Genomic DNA, 22,410 nt, shown 5'->3' with positions numbered 1-22,410 from the left:
GACTTAGACTAGTATGTTTTGTTTTGCATACTTGGTATTAATAAAATATTAAATTGAGAATTATGAGAGCCTTCTCGTGTACCCCTTTGTGGGTACCTTCCATGGGCGCACCAAGCATATAAAGATGGTTTGTCACTATGTTCATGAAGAGTACCTTAGAGGGACAATTGAGTTGTTGTATGTCAAGTCAAAATATCTGTTGGACGATTCCTTCACCAAGGCATTGCCTTCACCTAGTTTTATGATTCTTCTCAATAAACTTTCGGTGATTACACTGTAAGTTTGAGACGGGGTGTTAAATATATACATATGTATATACATATATATTATCTTTATGTGTGTGTATATATATATATATATTATATATACATTTTTTATATTGTATTTAGGAATCTTTTATGTATTTTTTATTTTTATTTGTTCTATTTTTTATGCCCTTCAAGGGTATTTCTGTATTTTGCTGGCTAGCCGTTGGGCTAGGTCCAACGATTAGTTAGCTAGCTGTTAAACATAGCTAACAGCCATCTCTCTCTTTCTTTGTATATTTTCTCTCCCTTCACTTGTATGTATATTGGGGATGATTCCCCTTTGAACTTATGCTTCTCTTGAGCATTTCAAGTTAAATAAAATAATATTTTTTATTATTGTCTCTTGCCCTTTAGTGGCTTGTGCTTGTGTATGTTCTTGAACTCTTGTTCTTGGGCTTAGTGGCTTATGTATATTGCCCCTTGTGGCCTTGTATTTGTACACATTTTTGTTGTCTTCTTGCTCTTAGGAAGTTTTGTTTTGTGTACTTGTTTTTGTATTTTTCATTACATTTAGAACAGCAATTCATGAAAAAGATGTACCTCATAAATATTTTAAATAAGAGTACAAGTCCAGACGAGAATTCAAAAGGTGGGGTCATCCCTAATCATGTAAAAACAAAATTGAAACACTCAACCTCTTGCAACTGAACAGAAACAAAAAGATGCCATATTAAAATTCAAAAAACAACAATAGTTAACCAGCTACAGTGTATTTAAGTTGTAAAGCAGAACCATACTACATAACATGGAAAACTTGTAGGTTATGCCACAGCGAAGTGTACCTCAAGAGAAATGCTTGCCCCAGATGTAGCACCAATATCATAACCATATAATAGTCCTCCTAATGCTGGGAACAAAAACCTAAACCACATCCATAAATTATATAAGCAGTGAACAGAGAATAAAATATGGAATTGATTAACTCAATAATTTGTTAAGGTAAAATATCATAAAAGAACAAGATGGAGTTTGTAAATAATAAATTTCAGTACTGCCAACCGACCAGGTTTTTGGCAGGAACCAAGGATACACAAGTTCCAATTTGCAGCCCCTGAATCTCAAACACTTAGCTGAAGGGAGTAGAGTCGTGCAGAACAGAAAGAATGGTCTGAGTGAATTTATTTCCAAAAAGGTGCATAAGTGCAATGAGTTGTAGATTTTGTCCAACAGGCTGAATAAGCAAGAATCTTAAGGGAATAATACATTAACATAAACCTAACTGCAAGCCCTGCAAATTCATGGAACAAGCAACAATGCTTGAATCACAATGAAAACACATATCAGCACCGACATTATAACTGTAACAAATTCCAATTCGCAATATGAAAATTTCTATCTCAACCAGCCCGCACCAAGTCCGGATTTGCATTCTGGTGCAACCTAGACGCTTTTGAGAGGGTCTGACCAACCTAGGTGTTCGACAATTGCCCCAGGACGTTTCTGCCTTGTGTGCAGTAGCCCCGTGCCTAATCGGCTGTGTGCGCACTGGGCGTTACCGGTACTGTTTACCGCACCTCTACCCCCACGTGGTTTCTTTGGTAGTCGAGCCCCCTAGGCCTGGTCCCAATGACCACGTCAGGCCCTGTTAGTACCGTGTCTCTACACTGAGCGCCCAAGCCCTTTTTGAATCCGTTTTTGTCCTGGACCCGTTTGTAATCCAGGATACCTGAGACATGATGCAGGCACACAAGATGATAGGGGAGTTATGTACGGAGCTTCAAGCCGGTGATGACCAAGTTGACCCAGGATCTTGGTGGACTTCACGAGGAAGTGAGTATACTCAATGGAAAGGATCTTGGTGGACTTCACGAGGAAGTGAGTATACTCAATGGAAAACTGGACGAACGATTCCAACGAATCCTCACCCTTCTAGAGACTAACCAGGATCGAAGGAGGAACGATCGTTCCCTAGTACGGACCGAGGAATCCAGTTCGGGCGGCCAGGGCTCAGGTTCCTCCAACGAACCCTATAAGGCTCGCCAACCCTGATTGGAGTTCCCAAAATTTACCAGAGCCGACCCTACAAGCTGGTTGTTCCGAGCTGAGCAGTACTTTAGGCTCACCAAGACCCCTAAAGAGGATCAGGTTGGATTAGACTCGGTCTACATGGAGGAGGAGGTCATCCGTTGGTACTACTAACTCGAAACCCAGTTGGAAACGCCTTCGTGGAAGAACTTTTCTAGAGTTCTGGTGATATGTTTCAATTTGTTTGCCTACACCAATCACCATGTTACGTTGTCCAAGATCCACCAGCAGGGTTGCGTCATCGACTTCCAGGCAAAGGTTGAGTAACCTCATTACCAGATGGTCCCAAGAATCGTTGATTGAGACATTTATTGCGGGTCACAAGTCAGCCTACAGATCGAGGTCTAGGCAGCGAGGCCCATATCCCTAATGCAATGTTTCGAATTGATACGTGTGGCCGAGGAGAAACTCTCCAGGATGAGCTTGCGTTGGACCCATACCAGCGAGACGTCCAGTGAGAGATTCACGCCCCCCAGTGAATCCGACCTCCAACAGATCTTCGATTCGTCCCTCACGCGAGTCTGTTCTTCAGCAAGCTACTGTCCAGGCCACGAATCAACTGGCGCAACCTGGGAGTATGACAGAATCGCACTCCGAGGTTCAGGTGAAGCGGCTCTCTCACGAGCACATGAAGGAGAGCCGCAAGAAGGGCCTCTATTATCACTATGACGAGGTATGGACAAGGGACCATAAGTGCAAGGTCCTGAATCTATACCTATATAATAGTAAGGTCGAGGATGGAGCACCCAACGATACCGAGTTGTCTAACTCGGGTGATTTCATACCACGCACTAGCCGGTGCGGAGGTACCGCAGACCATGAGGGTGCTAGGTAAAATCGGTCAGTTGTCTATTTTCATGTTGATAGACACTGGTTTAATGCACAACTTTATGTGTGAGCAGGCTCCAAAGAAGGGCAAGTGTAATATCGTGTACTTTAACTTTGAGATTTCTAAAAAAATTGACGAAGAACTTTGAAAGTTGATAGAAATCCTCGATTTTAGGTAGAGTCAGCTGAGTCTAGGCTTGGCCTAGGACCCATTGACAAGACCTAAACGAGCCAATTAAGATTTGGTAAAACTTTTTATTTTTTCCCTTTAAAATCGAGTGAAATTCAAGTGAAATTTAGATTAAATTCAAGTGAAATTCAAAGGCAAAATTCAAGTAATATATCATTAGATGTCTCTAAATTCTAAAAATATTGATATTTTTTTCTAAATTCAAGCTACGGTTGGCCCGAAAATTGCATTTTTTCAAAAATGACTCACCTCGATGTGACCGGTTCTAGATTGGATTGGAATAATCTCACTTTTATATGTTAATCTCATATTTTTTAGAATAATCTCATATATTTTAACTTTTGTAGGTTAATCTCATATTTTCCAGTTATGTAATCAGTTTCTTAGTATATTTTAACTTTTGTTGGTTAATCTCATATCTTTTCCAATTATGTAATCAATTTTTTAGTTACTTTTATAAGTTAATCTCATATTTTTTAGAATAATCTCATATTTTTTAGAATAATCTCATATATTTTAACTTTTGTAGGTTAATCTCATATATTTTCTAATTATTTCAGTTATGTAATCAGTTTCTTAGTATATTTTAACTTTTGTTGGTTAATCTCATATATTTTTCAGTTATGTAATTAGTTTTTAGTTACTTTTATATGTTAATCTCATATTTTTTAGTACATATTTGAGATTTTATATTTCTTATTGGTTGTTATTTCATCACTAAAGTATTTATTTATTTATTTGTATTTTTAGATATTTTTATAATTTTTTAAAGTTTTCAAAAAAAATTCAGGCTTACGCTTTACGCCTCGAGACTTACGCCTTGCCTTAGTTTTTGGTGGAGCGCCTCGCTACGCTTTAACGCTTTTCACAACACTGGTTTAGAGATAGAGTTCTACACTCGTAGAACTCTATCTCCAAGCCATATGGGGACTCTAGAGGGGCGTCACCCTCTAGAGGAGCCCAACCATTATTTAATACAAAAAAAATAAAAGGGGTTAAGAAAGAGAGAGGGAGGGAGAGAGAGAGAGAGAGGAAAAGTCATGGGAGAGAAGAGAGAAAGAAAAAAGTGGAAGCAAAGAAGGAAGAAGAAGGAGAAGGATCTCCTTCCATTCCGGGCATCCGACGAATTTGTTTACTCTTTTCCGTCTCTAATCGATAGTACAAATCCTCTTGATTAGAAAGGGGAGAAATAGTCTAAATCCCGTTTATATAAGATTTTAGTGGGAAAAGGGAGAAATCTGAATTGGAATACATATACGTGGGTCGATTTTTTCCTTCCTTTTATTTTCTTTTTTATTCTTTTAAGCTTGTGTATATATATGATGTTAAATCAGCCATTGATTTCCTTTTTGGCATATATACGATTTCTGATCTCATGCTTATAGTTTTCCTGCTTTAAAGCTGAATCTATCCTGCGTATTATCTTTCTGCATATTTCTTAATTCTGCATATTTTTAAAAACTAAAAAAAAAAATCAAATCTGCTATTGTACATGTGGATAGATCTGGACAGATCTGTCTGATTGTGCATATGGACAGGTCTGTCCAACTGTGCATATGGATAAATCTGGACAGATCTGCAGATTTTCAAAGGTGTGTAGATCTGGTCCAGATCTGCTAATTTTTTTTTTTGCACTCAAGCAAACCATGTCATTCGTAGGGCCCAATATATATATATATATATATATGTGTGTGTGTGTGTGTGTGTGTGTGTGTGTGTGAGAAACCGGATGGAGATATATTTAGTCCTTCGAGATCCAAATCAGACCTATCGCAATTCCAGACTGCTGTTTATAATGGTTGAAACATTATGTTTTAAAACTGTCGTTAAGACATGTTTACATGGGCTGAAACTCATTGGTTGTTAATAGAACTTTTGAAGGATGTATAGCAGATTCATTTTTTTTAGCATAATCATAGGTTGCATAATATTGTATTGTACGACCATCATAACTGTTTTATCAAAAACTGCTATAAAAGCGTATATACATGTGTTAAAAAGCGTTGGTTGTGAAAAGGAAAGAAGTGAAACTGATTTTTTGCTATGAGATATAACAACGTATATTACATTTTTGTTTTCAGCACTTTTAATGTTTTGTGACTGTCATGGTTGTGTTATATTAAAGCCATATCAAAACTGGCTTGGACATCAATACATGATCCGTTAAAATTATGCTTTGATTCTAGACATTTTCAAACTGTTAGAACTGTGCACAGCCGTGTATTCCCAGCATGATGTATTCTGCATTTAGTGGCTGGTATGACTGTGCACAGCCATGTATCTTCCAGCATGTGAGTTCTTTGCGTAAACATGCAAAGCTATGTATTTTTCCAACATGTAATTTCTTTGTATAATCATGCATCAGCAGAGTATAGTTTCAGCATGTTATTCTCTTGCATATATGTGTGCTAAACATGTGATTTATCCGGGTTTCATTGGGTTGTTGTAAGGCATACCAATGCTGCACATTTAGGTGCAACATTGTCCGCTGTTTGTTGCCTTTGGCTGCATGTTTCTGAAAAAGTCTATTTGTTTGTGTATTGGCTGTGTATTCTTTACTTGTATTTGTTATTTTGTATTCTGGGTCTGGATAATATATCAGACCCGACACATATTGTAAACGAAGGATATATATACATGTTTTAGGTCACGATTTCATTATTGAAAATCGTGACAGCCGCAGCTCCTCCTTTCTCTTTCATCTCTCTTTTCACGCGTGACAGATCCTAGTGAAATCTAACATGGTATCAAAGCAGAGATTCATCTAGGGCTTCGAAGTTGTTTCCAGAAGGTTTGACCTGAGAGATCGACCTGCATCCAATCAAGAGGTTTTCTTCTTTCACACTTTTCTTCCATCTTCTTCTTCTTTCTTTCATTTACTCCTCTACTATTTTTCGCGCCTGAGTATTCAGATTTGACGTGAATCTGCGTTAGACCTGAAAGGCTCCATTTCTTCTTTCTCCCAGTTCTTCTTTCTATTCTCGTCTCACGGTTTGTCTTGAATATTCAGATCTAATTGTGTACATGCGTCAGATCTGAAATATTCAATCCTTGCGTCAGATCCCAAATTTTCTTGATCATGCATATTCTCCATCTCACACTTCCTCATTCTGTCAGATCTGATCGTGAATACTCTTGGTCTCGCAATTCCTATTTCTGGCAAACCTGGTCTGAAACAATCGGATCTGATCATCCATCAATATCCTATCTGGAATACCATATTTCTTGATTGCTGAATCACGCAAATTGTTGCGCCTACAAATCGTTGTGTCTACAATTCGTTATGCCTACAAATCGCTGTGTCTACAAATCATTGTGCCTACAAATCGTTGTGCTTATAAATCGTTGTGCCTGCTAATCGTTGTGCATGAAATACACTTGTTGTCAAATTCCATATTCACGAAACTCTTTGTTCTTGAACAAGCATAGTTTCCATTTGCGATTTATTAAAGTATGTTCAGCGTGAGTTGTTATGCTCCCTTTCCTGCATCTCTCACAGCCGTAAAAAAAAAACAAGAAAGGACGACCAAGCAGTGGACCGTGCATCTAGTGAATACCTTGTTAACTTTTAAGCTATGGACTCCTCCCATTCTTCCCACTCTTGTCTCTCTTCGAGTTTTCTCAATCAGCTTGTTTCTGAAAAATTGACTATCTCAAACTTCTTGATTTGGAAAAGACCGATCATTCCTTTTATAAGGAGTCAAGGTCTCTTAGGTCATCTGGATGGAACCGCTTCAGCTCCACTGGAATTCATTGCGCGAGAAGAGAAGGATGATAAAGGGGCAATCTCAATTGTTTATGTCAAAAATGCAGAATATCTCAACTGGAAAAAGAAAGATCAGTCAGTGGTATGCTCTCTCAAGAGGTACTTATTGCAATTCCTGACAGTAGCACAATCATGCAACTTTGGGAGAGACTGGTTCAAACATATTCACAAGTTTCTCAAGAAAGAATTTCAGCTACTGAGAAAAGACTCCATGACTATCATGGAATATCTAAACGAGATAAAGACCATCACAGATCAACTTCCAGTTATAAGATGTGTTGTGAGCGACAGTGATATGGTGCAACAAAACTTGAGTGGATTGGGATCAGAATATAACATGATTGTTACTTCATTATTGTGTTTGCCTGCTCTTCCCACCTTTGATGAGCTTTGTGCTAAATTAATTCAATATGAAATGACCCTGAAAGGCTTTTCTGAGGATAATCACTCATATGAATACCCAAGAGGTCTTTGTCACAGAAATGACTTATGGTCGAGGACGAAGGCGACAAGGGCAAAATGGACGCGGGGGACGTGGATTACTTCCTACACCCACCCTTAGGGATCAAAACCCATTCCCACATGCTTCTTTTGCAACAAAGGGGGCATATCAAGGCGAATTGTTGACATAATCCTAAAAATAAAGGAAAGTCCCATCAGGCAACATCCAAAATGAAGTCCAGCAGTACCAAAGACAGTGGAGAGATTAAAGAGTTGTTAATATCTGCCTTGTCGGGATTGAATCTAAAGCAAAATGAATAAGAAACTTGGTTCGTTGACTCTGGGGCAGCAACTCACATGACCGGTGATGCAGGTAAACTTTTCAAACCTATTCCCTATTTTAGAAAAAGTAAGATTGTCACTGGAGATGGATCTTTCCACCCTGTTACTCACATTGGAAAGTCTATCATCCCTATGTCACATTCTACTCTTGAACTCTACAATGTCCTTCATGCTCTCAATATCAAGAAAAATATTGTCTCTATTTTTAAACTTGTTGATGATAATCATGCTTCAGTCGAATTTACTCCCTTCTCTGTGCAGGTCAAGGACCTTCGCACGAGGGAAACATTCACTGAAGGAAAGAGACAAGGCAATATGTATGTCTTTCAAGAAGACCCATGTCATTCAGCCTGTCTTGCTCACCCGGATTTGAAGTCTCCATTAGAGTTATGTCTTTCTGAAAATGTTCTGAATGTAACAAGCCTTCTCTATGGCACAATCGTTTAGGACATTGTGGGAGTCATTTTATTAAGAAACTTGTTTCTAATAATCTCATTCCAAAAGAAAGTCTCAATGTGAAAGAGAGAAGTCAAAAGTGTTTCAGTTGTCTTTTATGCAAGAGTCATGTATTACCTTTTCGTTCCATTAATAAGAGAGCTTCAAAGCCTTTTGAGATAATATGTTCTGATGTATGGAGGCCTGCTTCAGTCATCTCTTGATCTGGAAGCAAGTAGTATCTAATTTTTGTTGACAGTTACTCTCAATACACCTGGATATAATTCATGAAAAATAAGTCTGAAGTTTTCCTTTTGTTTCGGAACTTTCTGTCCTTAGTGAAAAATCAATTCTTTGAGTCCATTCAATTTTTCCAATGTGATGGAGGAGGAGAGTTCACGTCCAGTGACTTCATTTCTTTTTTTCAAAATAATGGGATAGGAAGAAGAGTGTCATGCCCACACACGCCACAACAGAATGGGATTGTTGAGCGCAAACATAGGCATATTGTTGAAAGTGCGATGAATATGCTTCAAGACAGTCATGGACAGAAGCTTTTCATTCTGTTGTGCATGTGATAAATAGATTGCCCATGGTTGTTTTAGAAAACAAGTCTCCTTATCACTGCCTTTTTGGAATTCATCCTGATTATCATGACTTACGTGTTTTTGGATGTGTTTGCTTGATCAGTCCTTGAGAAACAAGTTTCAGGATAAGGCTCAAAAGTGTAGATTTGTGGGATATGAGGATGACTACAAAGGATATAGATGTTATAATCCCATTAGCAAACGCATCAAAATCTCGAGAAATGCTGTTTTTGATGAGCTGGACTTCGATCATAAAATTGAAATAGGTGACATGTCCTCTACCTCAGTTGAAGTTTATTACCCTTGGCTGAATTCAAAGCTCTTTGATAGTTCGAATGAAGAATGTCATTCGGACTGTGTGCAACACGAAGAAAAAAGTCCCAAGATCATTGGTACATCGGAATCACAGAGCTGTGAAGCACCACCACCATTGGAATCGGGAAGGTATAAGGGTATTTCCTACACCAAACAGAGAACGGCTGCTTCAGGACTCCTAAATCGAGCTCAAGAGGCTGCACCTACCTCCTCACACACCCTTGACGTCAGGAGGTCCAGTCGCATGTAACATCCTATTGATAGGTGGGTTAGCTACAACAATTTCTCCATGGATTTTTAACTCTTTTTTACTGCTCTCAACGAGGATGAACCTATTATGTACTACCGGGCAGCCACTTCTAAGAAATGGGCAGAAGCCATGAATGATGAAATGCAAGCCTTGCATGAATGTGGAACCTAAGAAATTGTTCCCAAACTACCTGACAGAAATGTGGTAAGATGCAAATGGGTCTACAAAATAAAATATAAACCAGATGGGACCATTGAACGATACAAGGCAAGTCTCGTAGCAAAGGGTTTCACACAAAGAAGTAGGACAAGACTATGATGAAAACTTTAGTCCAGTGGTGAGAATGAGAACGATTTGAATCATTTTTTCCTTAGTTGTTGAACATTGATGGACACTAAGTTAGCTTGATATTAAGAATGCATTTTTGCATGAAGATTTGAAGGAGGAAGTTTACATGAAACAACCACCTGGATACTATGAGGAAGATTGTAAGACAAATGTATACAGACTAAAAAGGGCTATCTATGGTCTAAAGCAAGCATATGCTTCTCTCTTGAGATTCAGAAGCATGGCTTTGCTCACTCCCTACTAGATCACTCATTGTTCATCTTTAGAAGGCAAAATGTGATCACCTTATTGCTAATTTATATTGATGACATTGTCATCACAGGAAACTCTGAGGATCATATCAAAGAAGTAAAGAAACTACTGAGTGAGAGATTCAAAATGAAAGACCTTGGAGTCCTGCATTATTTTCTTGGAGTTGAAGTTGATAGCCGAGCTAATGGGTTGACTCTCACCCAACACAAGTATACGATGGACATTCTAACCAAAGCAAGTATGAAGGATTGTAAACCTCTAGGGACTCCAAGTATTCTTCACCAAAAAACTGAGTGCCCATGATGGAGACTTGTGTCAGGATCTCACCAGGTACAGCAGCCTAATAGGAATGTTACAGTATCTCACATTCACTCGACCTGATATTGTTTATTCAGTCAATTAGGTGTCCCAGTTCATGCATGAACGGCGTACTAGGCATATGAAGGCTGTTAAAAGAATACTCAGATTTTTGAAAGGCATAGTTGGAGATGGATTGATATACTCTCCAAAACCATTTGGCAAGGACATGCGCGAGATTATTGTATATTGTGATGCAGACTGGGCAGGGGATCTAGATGAACGAAGGTCTACATCAGGATATTGCATCTTCATTGGAAGAAACTTAGTATGCTGGAACAGTAGAAAACAAAAGGCCATTGCTAGATTAAGTACTAAGGTTGAGTACATATCCATGGTTGTCGCTACTGCTGAAGTCACATGGGTCCGACATTTGCTAACTGAAGTGGGAGAAGTGATATCTCGGTCTATCTTGTTGTGTGACAATCAAAGTGCTCTCAACATGTCATTCAATCCGGTTCATCACAGTCGTGCCAAGCACATTGAGATAGATCAACATTTTGTGAGACAAAAGGTTGAAGAAAAAGCGATCAAGCCTAAATTTGTTAACACTGAAAGACAAGTTGCAGACATATTCACAAAAGGCTTGCCCAAGGATCGTTTTTGGAGACTTAAAGGCAAGTTGTTCATGGTTCAAAACCATGATCAACTTGAGGGGGGGTGAAAAAGTCTATTTGTCTGTGTAATGTCTGCGTATTCTTTACTTGTATCTGTTATTTTGTATTCTGGGTCTGGATAATATATCAGACCCGACCCATACTGTAAGCGAAGGATATATATACATGTTTTAGGTCACTATTTCATTATTGAAAATCGTGACAGTCGCAGCTCTTCCTTTCTCTTTCATCTCTCTTTTCATGTGTGACAAATCCTAGTGAAATCTAACAGTTTTTGCATGAGAAACATGTGCCAACAGTACGCTACTGTTGTTCTGCGCTTTGCGACAGCATAGCTATGACTCGGTAGTTATGTTAATATCACGAGGATGTCTAGTTTTGGGTGCACGTGAATGACAAAAGTGTTTATTGGTTATGTATGATCATGCAAATGAATATTATGTTGGCATAAATGTGCATATCATGAACACAAAAATTCTGAAGTTATTTTGATGTTGCACTAAAATGATCATGTGCATGTTGAGATGTTATGCATACAATAAATCATGAAATAATGCATGTTATAAGCATTTGTTAGTACGCATATGCAATTTGTATTGTATGTGTCGAGCCAGGTCTCGTGTTGTGTTTTCAATAGTTATGTGCGCATGTTACTGAGGATTTTGCATAAGATGCATCGGTGGTCAGATGTGAACCATTGTAGGCTATGTGGGTCAGAAGCATGTGTTGCTCCAAGATTAGTGTTTATGCATTGCAAAATTAACTCCTGATATTTTTTGCTTTCTAAATTAATTGCATTGTTAAAATTGTGTCGAGTCAGGTCCCGTGTTGTGTTTTGCATGTTGATTTGCAAAATGATTCCCATGTAGAGAATTTGGCTTTTGTTGAAAAGATAAAAGAGATAACAGTGTAATTAATATTTTTTCTTCCTAAATGTCCCTTCAACAGTGTGAAAATCCAGGATGGCGGTTTTGGGAAAACCGTGAGGATACTACAACTCTGTGTGCGATTGTGCCCCTGAACCCGATATGGTGGTTCACCTCCCGACCACAGTTTTAGGGAGTTTCAGTCATTTTGCCTAGGGGTGGTATTGTGATACAGCTGTTGTTATTGGTACACCAAAAAAGTAGCATTAGTGGATTTTGATTTTTCTGATGTCCCGACATTAGATGTTAATTTCTAATGTTCCAATGAATAGTGTTGATTCATGTGTGAAACCTAGTAATAAAATACAACTTATATGTTAAGCTACAACTGAGAACCTGTATTAGACTTCGGAAATTGTAGTGTTTGTTTTAAGTATCTACGAGTTTAATGAAAGTGAAACTAAACTTGTGTGCATTTAATAGGGACATTCACGCAAAAGAGAACTCTGATAATAACTTAATAAATTGTTCATGAATATATATTAGAATCATGCATATTTATTGTTCTGCATTAGTTCATGCATTCTTACTTCATGATGACTGTTTTCAAATGCTTGAATAGTAAATGGTTTAGGAGATTGTTGTTATATTTTCTCTGAATATTTGCAAGAATTTGATTTATACTTTTTCATGCCTATTTAGATTTTTAGATGAATTCGTATAAAGAATCTTTGATTCTTACCTAGTACTTCATATGTTTTTCACAGTACCTAGAGCTCAGTGATGAGGATGACTATCAGGGAGCCTAAGAAAGAGTGTGACTTACTTCTGTTAGTCTTGGGCAGTGTGGCTCTAAGATTTCAAACTTTAATTTAATTATGTTCTAAGACTTTGATATTTGATTAATAAAGTTAGTTATTTTTTATTGGTTGGTTAAACGTAGAGATCCCTTGTGGTTTGGAATGTTGTTAAGTCTGTGAGGCCCCGGATCCTTGGGTTTTGGTTTCTGCAATTGTTTAAAAAAAAATCCACTTTTCAAGGGGATGAGTTGGGGTTGTTACAGCAAATGCATGACTACACCCCAACATCCCTTCGAGATGGTGGCTGGGAACAACAGCAAGCTTAGGACCATTGCTCTTTGCCCTGGAGTTCAGCGGGAGATCCAAGGAACGATCCTGACCACGGACATGTATGTAGTGCCGATCAAGGGGCATGGTCATGGTACTAGCAATATAGTGCTCAAGTCATTGGGTTCGAGTAAGGAGGACATCAAGTGGAGATCTGAGCACCTCTTCGATGACCTTCTCTATGGTGGAGTCTAAGTAGCTCACCAAGGTAGTTCGAGAGGGCATGTCCCAAATGTTCCTCATGATGGTGGTAGAGGGGGTACCCCCGAAGAGACCCGGATTGACTTGGAAGCCTTGCTACACGAGTTTGGCACAGTGTTTAACGAACCGAAAGACCTTCCGCCCTCTCGGTCTCATGACCATGTGATCCCTATTAAGCTCGGGGCCAAGCCGACTAATGTACTGTGAAGAATTCTTGCAAACAATCAAGTTTTCAAATAACTTGATAATTCAAATACTCAAGACACAAAATAAATGCACAGTTTTTATAAGCTTTACACCACAAAAGGAATGCAATAAATGCACAGTGTTTATAAGCTTTAAACCACAAAAGAAGTGCAATAAATGCACAGTGTTTATAAGCTTAAGGAGACAAATCCTTATTGAAATTCAATGTTTACAATGGGTTTACAGCCCTTATTTATAAGCTTTAGCAACTCATAAGAGCTGTTGGGCTGATTCCCAACAGCTCTAATTAGAGCCCTTGGGAGTCAGCCCAACGTCTCTTATTCTTACCTTGTACAAGAGTCAGTGGCTGATTGTTGTACACTGTACAGAAATAGTACATAAAAAAAAAAAAAGTTACAAAAATAAGAAAAATTAAAAAGAAGAATTACAATCATATTCAACAACATGAATATGCGTAAAATGACTAAAATGCCCCTATAGCTAATACAAGAAAAATATATATATTATATATATAAGTAGATGGATACATATACATGTATATGTATCTTCTTTTATATATATAAAATATATATTATAAAATACATGGTCTTATGGATTACAATTTAACACCCCAATACATTGTCTTATGGATTACAATTTAACACCCCCCTTCTCAAACTTAGGGCATAATGACCGAAAGTTTGCCAAGAAGGAAGTTGAATCGCGGAGAGCACAACGATTTGGTGAAGAAATCTGTCAGCTGATATTCTGAAGTTACATATGGAAGATCTATGAATGTGTGGTTTTTGGCAATATAAATTGCACTCTTGTTATCAAAGCATAGCTTGGTGGGCCCTTCTACATTAATCCCCATATCTTCTAGTAGTTGATGAATCTATACAATCTCCATAGTAGTAGTCGTCATGGCACGATATTCAGCTTTTGTTGAGGATAGAGACACTTTTTGTTGCTTCTTACATCTCCATGAAATCAGCGAGTCTCATTTTAACACCCCCCCCCCTCAAACTTTGCGTGGGAAAACGAAAGATTGAAAAAAGTCTCAAGACTCCAAGAGGCTTCGGTAAGGATGTCATTGAAATTTGCAACTGCCTTCCTCCAATTGTCTTTTAATGGTGAACGCATTTCTCGATCTATCCAAGGTACTTCTTTTTATCTCATCTCCAAGATCATGTGGAATAACAAAAAAACAAAACAAGTAAAAAATATCTTTGCACTTTACTCAAATTGAACATTCCTAACAAGATGAATTAATTAAAACCATATCGGATGATTCACCCACAAAACAATGGTGCAAAAATATAACTTATGCCTAGTAATTTGAAGCACATGATAGGATAATTACTTTAGCATGCAAAAAAGATTTTAGAAAACCAATATTTCAAAATCATATATCATGTCAAAGAGAGAGTGGAAACGAATTACAAGAATGCATAATGCTTTCACAAGATCTAAAAATGGACAAAACACAACCCCACAATGGGGAATAAAGCAATGGTCCGCCATGGGACCCGATAAGAAGCTTATAAAGAGGCATAAATTTAATGGGTGATTTCAAGAAAGAGACGCACAAGAGCATAAAAAGGAGTGTATAAGATACAAGAGTTCAAAAGGTTTTAAGTTCACTTAAGAGACAAAATCATGAATGTTATTTGAGTAGAAAACCTTACACATTTAGGAACATCTTACTCAAATCATTTTGCATAACAAACACAAAGATGGCCAAAACTATAAGTGCTTAAAAAATATTAATTTAATTTCAAAATATGCATATCAATGATATGATTCAAAATATGAACGAAATTTTATAAATTTTAAAAATAGTTCATCAACTACAATCAACTACCTCATTAGTCCTCCAAAAACCATAAATCAAGTGTATAAGCAACAAGAACAAAAACATAATTATAATGTCATTAAAGGCCAAAGAAAAACACACACAAAGGTGTGTAACAAAACCTCTTGTCTACATGTAATAATATTTGAAATGAGTGTAATAACGACAAGAACAAGAGCATACACGCCAACATGGACCAAAAGCATCTTTTATCTTCGTACAAAGACACTAAAAAACAAGTATGTTCAGCTACTAGAACAAGAGTATTAAGTCATCCATGGGCTAAAAACACAATACATCTCTTGTCTACATAAAATGACACTTGAAATGAGTAAAAGAAGCCAACCATAGGATACATCTCAGCAACTAGAACAAGGACACAAATGCCAACATGAACTAAAATCACACATCATAGTGTGAATCAACATGTTTTGTCTACATATAATAACACTCAAGACAAGTGTGTTCAGCTACTAGACCAAGAGAACAAAGCCAACAAAGGGCTACCAACACACAAAGATGTAATTAAAGAGTTCTTGTTTATATATGATGACACTTAGATAAGAGTTATAAAAGGAGAAGACTTTTGAGGCAATAAAACTTGTAATAACAAACATATAAATAAAACCTTGAATAGAACAATATTCGTGAAAGTATCTTTAACAAGATACTACAACCAATAGAACAATATTCTTGAAAAAAATACGTGCACATAAGCACAACAAGAACACTTGAAACACTTGTGCACAAAAAGCACAAAACACGAACTCACAAATATGCAAATGCACTCATAAGATTCATAAACAACAAAAGGTTGGGCAATAGTCCCAAAACCCTTCATTTTAATATACCTTAAAACATTTAAGGTTTCAAACACCATATATCCATCACATTTATATATAAATAAGAGCATCTATAAGATCAATGGCCAAAGAAAGAGAAAACGAGTGACACACTCATAATTAAAGATCATATAACAAATCATTTTAGAGTCCCAAGGTGCCCATAACTCACCTCAACAACCATCTTTAATATGGCAAGTGGACAATCTAAAATGACATAACACAAGGTGCCCATAAGTCACCTCAACAATAATCTCTAATATAACAATAAGGCCATAAAGAAAGGATTGATACATCATATAACTTGTGATGGATAAAAATAAATGCCATAAAAAGGCAATGAACACTTAGGAAAATCATTTTTCAAATATGTGGTTTTACAAAGAGGGTCGATTCAAAGGTCCAACATAATTAATCACAACAATATGCCTTATAACAATAATTTTGCATAAACACGAAATTATGTTCAATCATTATTATTATCAAAAGACTTAATAAACACAACATGAAATATTTAAGCAATGTCATGTGTGAGAACGGACTTGGAATAATCCAAGAATCAAATCAAGCTTTTATAAATTGCAATTATATGCATACCAAGACGTAGAATGGCAATAATCTTAAATGAGCAAATTTAGGACAACATGTAACAAGATATTGCGGAAGCACTTACAATGATAAAAGAAATAATCTCACAAGTCCACTAAGGAACAAAACAAAACACAAGCCCTAAAGAAGGCAATATAAACATCTCTTATTGAAAAGAGAGAGAGAGAGCTCTCAAGCATTCATAAAGATGGTAATATTTAAAAAGTCTCATAAAAACCAATATTGTTATTTAAAAAGAAGCTTATAACAATCATGAAATCTTCTCAAAGAGCATATACTTATAAGAAGATTCACAAGGATCAAAAGGCCTCTCAAAGAGAGATCCAATACAAAAAAAATCCCCAAATGAGGGTACATACGAAAGGAAGAGGGAGAACTTCATTAAAGTGGAGAAAATCCCAACAAAAAAGAATAATAGGATTGTGTTATGGCATAAATCTATAAACAAAAATAATATTATTAAAAACATATGACTTAATAGATTATAACTAACTCCTAATGTAATAAGTATTCAACAAACATTAATGAAGACCATAAATTTTATAATAAAACATATTCTTGAAATTGAATTGAAGAATGTAAAGAGAAGAACCATATTTCATGAGATCATTTTTAAAACTTAATTCAACTGGTATTATAAAATGCCTTCTTAATCAAATATTGCTCATATGAAAAAGAACTCATTAGGTAGGAAAATCAAAAATTAATAAGAAATTTTTCATAGTTAATATATGTCAATCATTTTTCAAAGACACATGATATTATGAAAAAACTCATATAGGACATTTTAGTGGATAAACACATACCTTTAATACGAACCAACAATTATGATGAGAGTATCTGAGCAATGCTACATATCTCACAAACATTTTACTTTTAACATAACTTTCTTAAAAGACTTATTTTTCAAGAAAAGACATACGAAAAAGAATAATATACGAAAAAATGTTCAATGGAATGTTAAGAACCCAAACTCATAATGACAAGGAGAACACATGCAAAACATATTTAATTCTTCATAATGCACAATACTTAAAGAAATATAATGCATACCAAATAATTTTAAGAAACAAAAAAGAGAAATGAGAACTTCACCATTTTTCTTTAAAATTTCTTGAATAGCACGCTTCCCAATGCAACAAAAAATAACTCGATCCCAACCTTGCTCTGATACCATGTGAAGAATCCTTGCAAACAATCAAGTTTTCAAATAACTTGATAATTCAAATACTCAAGACACAAAATAAATGCACAGTGTTTATAAGCTTTACACCACAAAAGAAGTGCAATAAATGCACAGTGTTTATAAGCTTAAGGAGACAACTCCTTATTGAAATTCAATGTTTACAATGGGCTTACAACCCTTATTTATAAGCTTTAGCAACTCATAAGAGTTGTTGGGCTGATTCCCAACAGCTCTAATTAGAGCAGTTGGGAGTCAGCCCAACGTCTCTTATTCTTACCTGTGTACAAAAGTCAGTGGCTGACTGTTGTACACTGTACACAGTCAGCTACTGACTGTGTGCAGAAATAGTACATAAAAAAAAGATAAAGTAAAAAGAAAAAGTTACAAAAATAAGAAAAATTAAAAAGAAGAATTACAATCATATTCAACAACATGAATATGCGTAAAATGACTAAAATACTCATACAGCTAATACAAGAAAAATATATATTATATATATAAGTAGATGGATACATGTACATATATATGTATATGTATCTTCTTTTATATATATAAAATATATATTATAAAATACATTGTCTTATGGATTACAATTTAACATGTACGTCCCTACCGTTATGCACATGCTCAAAAACTAGAGATTGAGCAATTGGTGAGAGAGATGCTCGCGGATGGGATCATACAGGCCAACAAGAATTTGTATTCTTCTATGGTTCTGATGGTGAAAAAGATGGATCTTTGTGGTTTTGCATCGATTATTCGGCCCTTAATCAGATTACGATTAAGGACAAGTACCCTATCAAGTAATCAACGAGTTATTGGACGAGATTCACGGAGCCCACTACTTTTCGAAGTTGGATCTCTGATCCGTCTACCACCAGATCTGCATGGCCCTGAATGACGTTCTAAAGACTGTGTTTCAGACGCACAATGGCCACTACGAGTTTTTGGTGATGCCTTTCGGTCTCACCAACACTCCAGCAACGTTCCAAGGCCGCATGGATGGCGTATTTCAGCCCTACCTTCAGTGATTCATATTGGTCTTCTTCGACGACATCCTAATCTAAAGTTCTTCATGAGAAAACCATATGTGACATCTGTGGATTGCCCTAGAGACCCTCTTAAGCATTGATTGTATGCTAAACAGACCAAGTGCAACTTTAGGCAGGCTCATGTCCACTATTTAAGACATGTCATCTCAAGCCAGGGTGTGGAGGTGGACCTCGAGAAAGTCAAGGCATTGCAAAGCTGGTTGGTGCCCCAGTCTCTCAAAGAACTGTGGCTATTTCTCAGCCTTACCAAGTACTACCAGAAATTCGTTTAGGGGTAAGCTCAATTGCCCATCCCCTGAAGTCCCTACTGAAGAAGGGTGCCTTCGATTGGAGCCTCGATGCAACTACAGCCTTCGAGTCCCTGAAGGAGGCCATGACTCGGGTGCCTATGTTGCGTGTATCGGATTTCACGAAGACCTTTATAGTTGAGACCGACATGTTTGGGCAAGGTATAGGGTTCTCACATAGCAGGAACACCCCCCTAACCTATTTCAATAGAAAAGTGGAGCATGTCCACGTACAAGGAGTTCATGGCCATCATCCTGGGCATGGACAAATGACACTCGTATCTGATTGACCGATACTTTGTAGTTAGGACAGACCATAGGAGTCTCAAGTTCATGCTCGAACAACGGGTGAGCACTCCCACCCAGCAAAAGTGGGTCTCAAAGCTCCTCGGGTACGACTTTGAGATCTGGTACCACAAGGGGACCAGTAATCAGGTGGTTGACACCCTCTCGCGGTGGGGACACGAGGATGAGTTAACGTGTCTCAACATGACCACAGTTACTTACCCGTTCTTGGATGACTACTAGCAGGAGCACGAGGTACACGAATTCCTCTCTTCAATCAAGGCACAAATCCAAAGAGGGGAGGCTCCCAGGTTTGAAATATGGGGGAATTTGGTGATGCACTGTGGGCGATTAGTAGTTTTGTCCGGATCCGGACTTACGACCCTTCTCATAGAGCATTACCACGCAACTCTGACAGCAGAGCACGAAGGAGTCCAGCGGACTTATCGAAGATTGAGCAAGGTGCTTACGTGAAAGGGGATAAAGAAATAGATGCGGCAGGTTGTGGGACATTGTGACGTGTGCCAGCGAGTCAAATACGAGGCAGACTCCTCCGCAGGGTTGTTACTGTAACGCCCCAAAATTTAACCCAAATTTTTTAGGAAATTTTTTTTTCAAGACAGCAGAAATATTCAAATTTAAACAAGCTAAGCATTTCAAGCGCATCGCAGGAATCCTCAAAGCCATTACCATTTATTTCATTTCTAATAAAAGGTTTAAACATAAGGTCAAAATTTATGAATGACTGATTGACATAATTAATAATAGCCAAATTAACTTTTGACATCCTGAGAACACAATAAATCATATATCTTGGTCCGCACACCACCCCGCAACCGCTCTTGATCTTTTACTCTTTTCCTGAAAATTAATAAAATAATTTGTATCAGACTACAATCAGTCTGCGTAGGAGAATGCTATGATCTTGCGGATGTACTAATGTAATAAGTATGCAATGTGTTTGCTTAATTATAGACAGTGAAGCATGTTACTAAACATGGTATAAAGAAACAAGTAACCTGGAAGCAATTTATTGCATATCATTATTCTAACTCACAAAAACATAACATGAATTAACATCTAATTAAGTAAACATTAATTTAAATACTTAATCACATGCTCAATTATCTAATCACAAGTTAACAAGTTCAAATACAAAGCTCACAATGTTTTGTCTGATTGATAAGAAGTAAAATTTAATGTTTTCTCTTGAATTATCCTGCGGGTACTTGCAGGCCAAGGCAACCGTAACATAAGAGAACATTCGGGGGTTTATTATGCATTGGTGTTTTATTAACCCGAATGTCTAACTGAAACTGAAATCCTAAGGGAGCGATTGAATAACCGAGAAAACCTCCCAAAGGCCTAAACAAAATGATGCATCTCTAACTTCTGCAGAAGAACGTGGAGCTACCGCCTAGGACAAATTTGGTAGCCCGGGTTCCCTAACTCCGAGAACTAGAGACCAACGAGTCATTGTCGCTCTAAGCAAGAAACACATGTCTCCGAAGTTGTGTACCACCTACCCTCTCCAAGGTAAGCCTGAATCTGAGTGGGTTGCTCTCTTATTAATTTTGTATTATTTGATTGATCAGGGTTTTCCCTTATCTGAACCCAATAGCTCAAAGATACCGGGGTTCACAAAAATTAATATTTATGAATCATACCCAAGTAGTGGTATATTCTCAATCATTCATACCTTAAATAGGTATGTTAACCCACATTTATCTTTAAAATTGTGCAAACCCACCCAGAGTGCTCCGGTATATTAAAACCGTCCAGCACGAATGCCCCAGTACCTTTAAACCAATCAGGCAAAAAAATATAAAATTTACATTGACTTGTATATTAACTATATAAACTCGGGGTGCCAATGTTGAACCCCCATATTCCCTGGCCTGATGAAGGTCGAGATAGTGGCTTATCGCTTGAACCTTCCCGCAGGAGCCCAAGTACACCCTGTGTTTTATATCTCACGTCTAAAGCCATACAAAAGAGAGTCGCCCGACGAGCATCTAGCCCTGCCCAATCTCAAAGATACCTTGTCTCAAGCGTTCAGGATTCTTGGGAAAAGAAGGCAAAGAAAGGAGTCACTTAGTTACTGAGGTGTTAGTTCAATGGTCCAAAAGTGTAGTTGACGAAGCAACCTGGGAAGAGAAAGATCGGACAACAACTCAGTATTCAGAGCTCCAACCTTGAGGACAAGGCATGTTTGAGATGGGTGGATTGTTACGAACCACCCCAGACATGTTTGATCCAGAGGGCCGCCCCAGCACAGGATCTGTTTCAAAGAAACTGCCCAGCCTAGAGTCTCATGCAGGCTGAGACTCTAGAGGAAAACCCGTCCAGCTTGGAGTCCTACCCAAGCAGGGTTGTGGTGGTCGACCAGCCTAGAGTCTCATCTAGGAGACTCTAGGCTGGGACGTCTCCTTGGTTTTTACCCTTTTTGTAATAACCCCAACTGACCCTCGTAGCAATAGTGAAAAAAAAATTTAAACAATTACGAAAACTAACCCAAGGATCCGAGGCATCACAGATTTAATATACCAAACCACAAATCAAACTGTGCATTGAATCAATTGAAGAAATCAATCAAACTTTATTTATTTATTTATCAAAAGTCAAATATGTAAGACATAAAAGAAATCTTTTATATCAATAGAGTCATCATATCAGAAACCATAACACCAGTCACACTGCTTGTAGTCTCCAGCGATCTAGTCAGAACATCACTAAGCATCCGTGCCTGTAAAACAATTTTAAGAAAACGGGTAAGAACCGAAGTTCTTTTTACAAATTCCTCTAAAAATCCAAACAGTAAAAGAAATAGCATAAACAGATTCATGCATAAAT

The 22,410-nt window shown here is 37.4% G+C and overlaps 1 protein-coding gene across 1 annotated transcript in view; it reads right to left on the bottom strand.

Annotated features, from left to right (window-relative positions):
- Window positions 1-22,410, bottom strand: part of LOC149845223 (D-xylose-proton symporter-like 2) — a 159,814-nt gene that overhangs the window by 129,257 nt on the left and 8,147 nt on the right. Inside the window, exon 3 of the mRNA XM_089995619.1 lies at window positions 1,091-1,169. Coding sequence (XP_089851745.1) covers window positions 1,091-1,169 — 79 coding nt within the window. The remainder of the gene's footprint in view (window positions 1-1,090; window positions 1,170-22,410) is intronic.

This window comes from Nuphar pumila, chromosome 2 (genome assembly GCF_984573655.1).
Source record: "Nuphar pumila chromosome 2, dmNupPumi1.hap1.1, whole genome shotgun sequence".
NCBI classification, from domain to species: domain Eukaryota; kingdom Viridiplantae; phylum Streptophyta; class Magnoliopsida; order Nymphaeales; family Nymphaeaceae; genus Nuphar; species Nuphar pumila.
The sequence above is the reverse complement of the archived record's forward strand: the minus strand, read 5'-3'. Positions and strand labels throughout refer to the sequence as shown.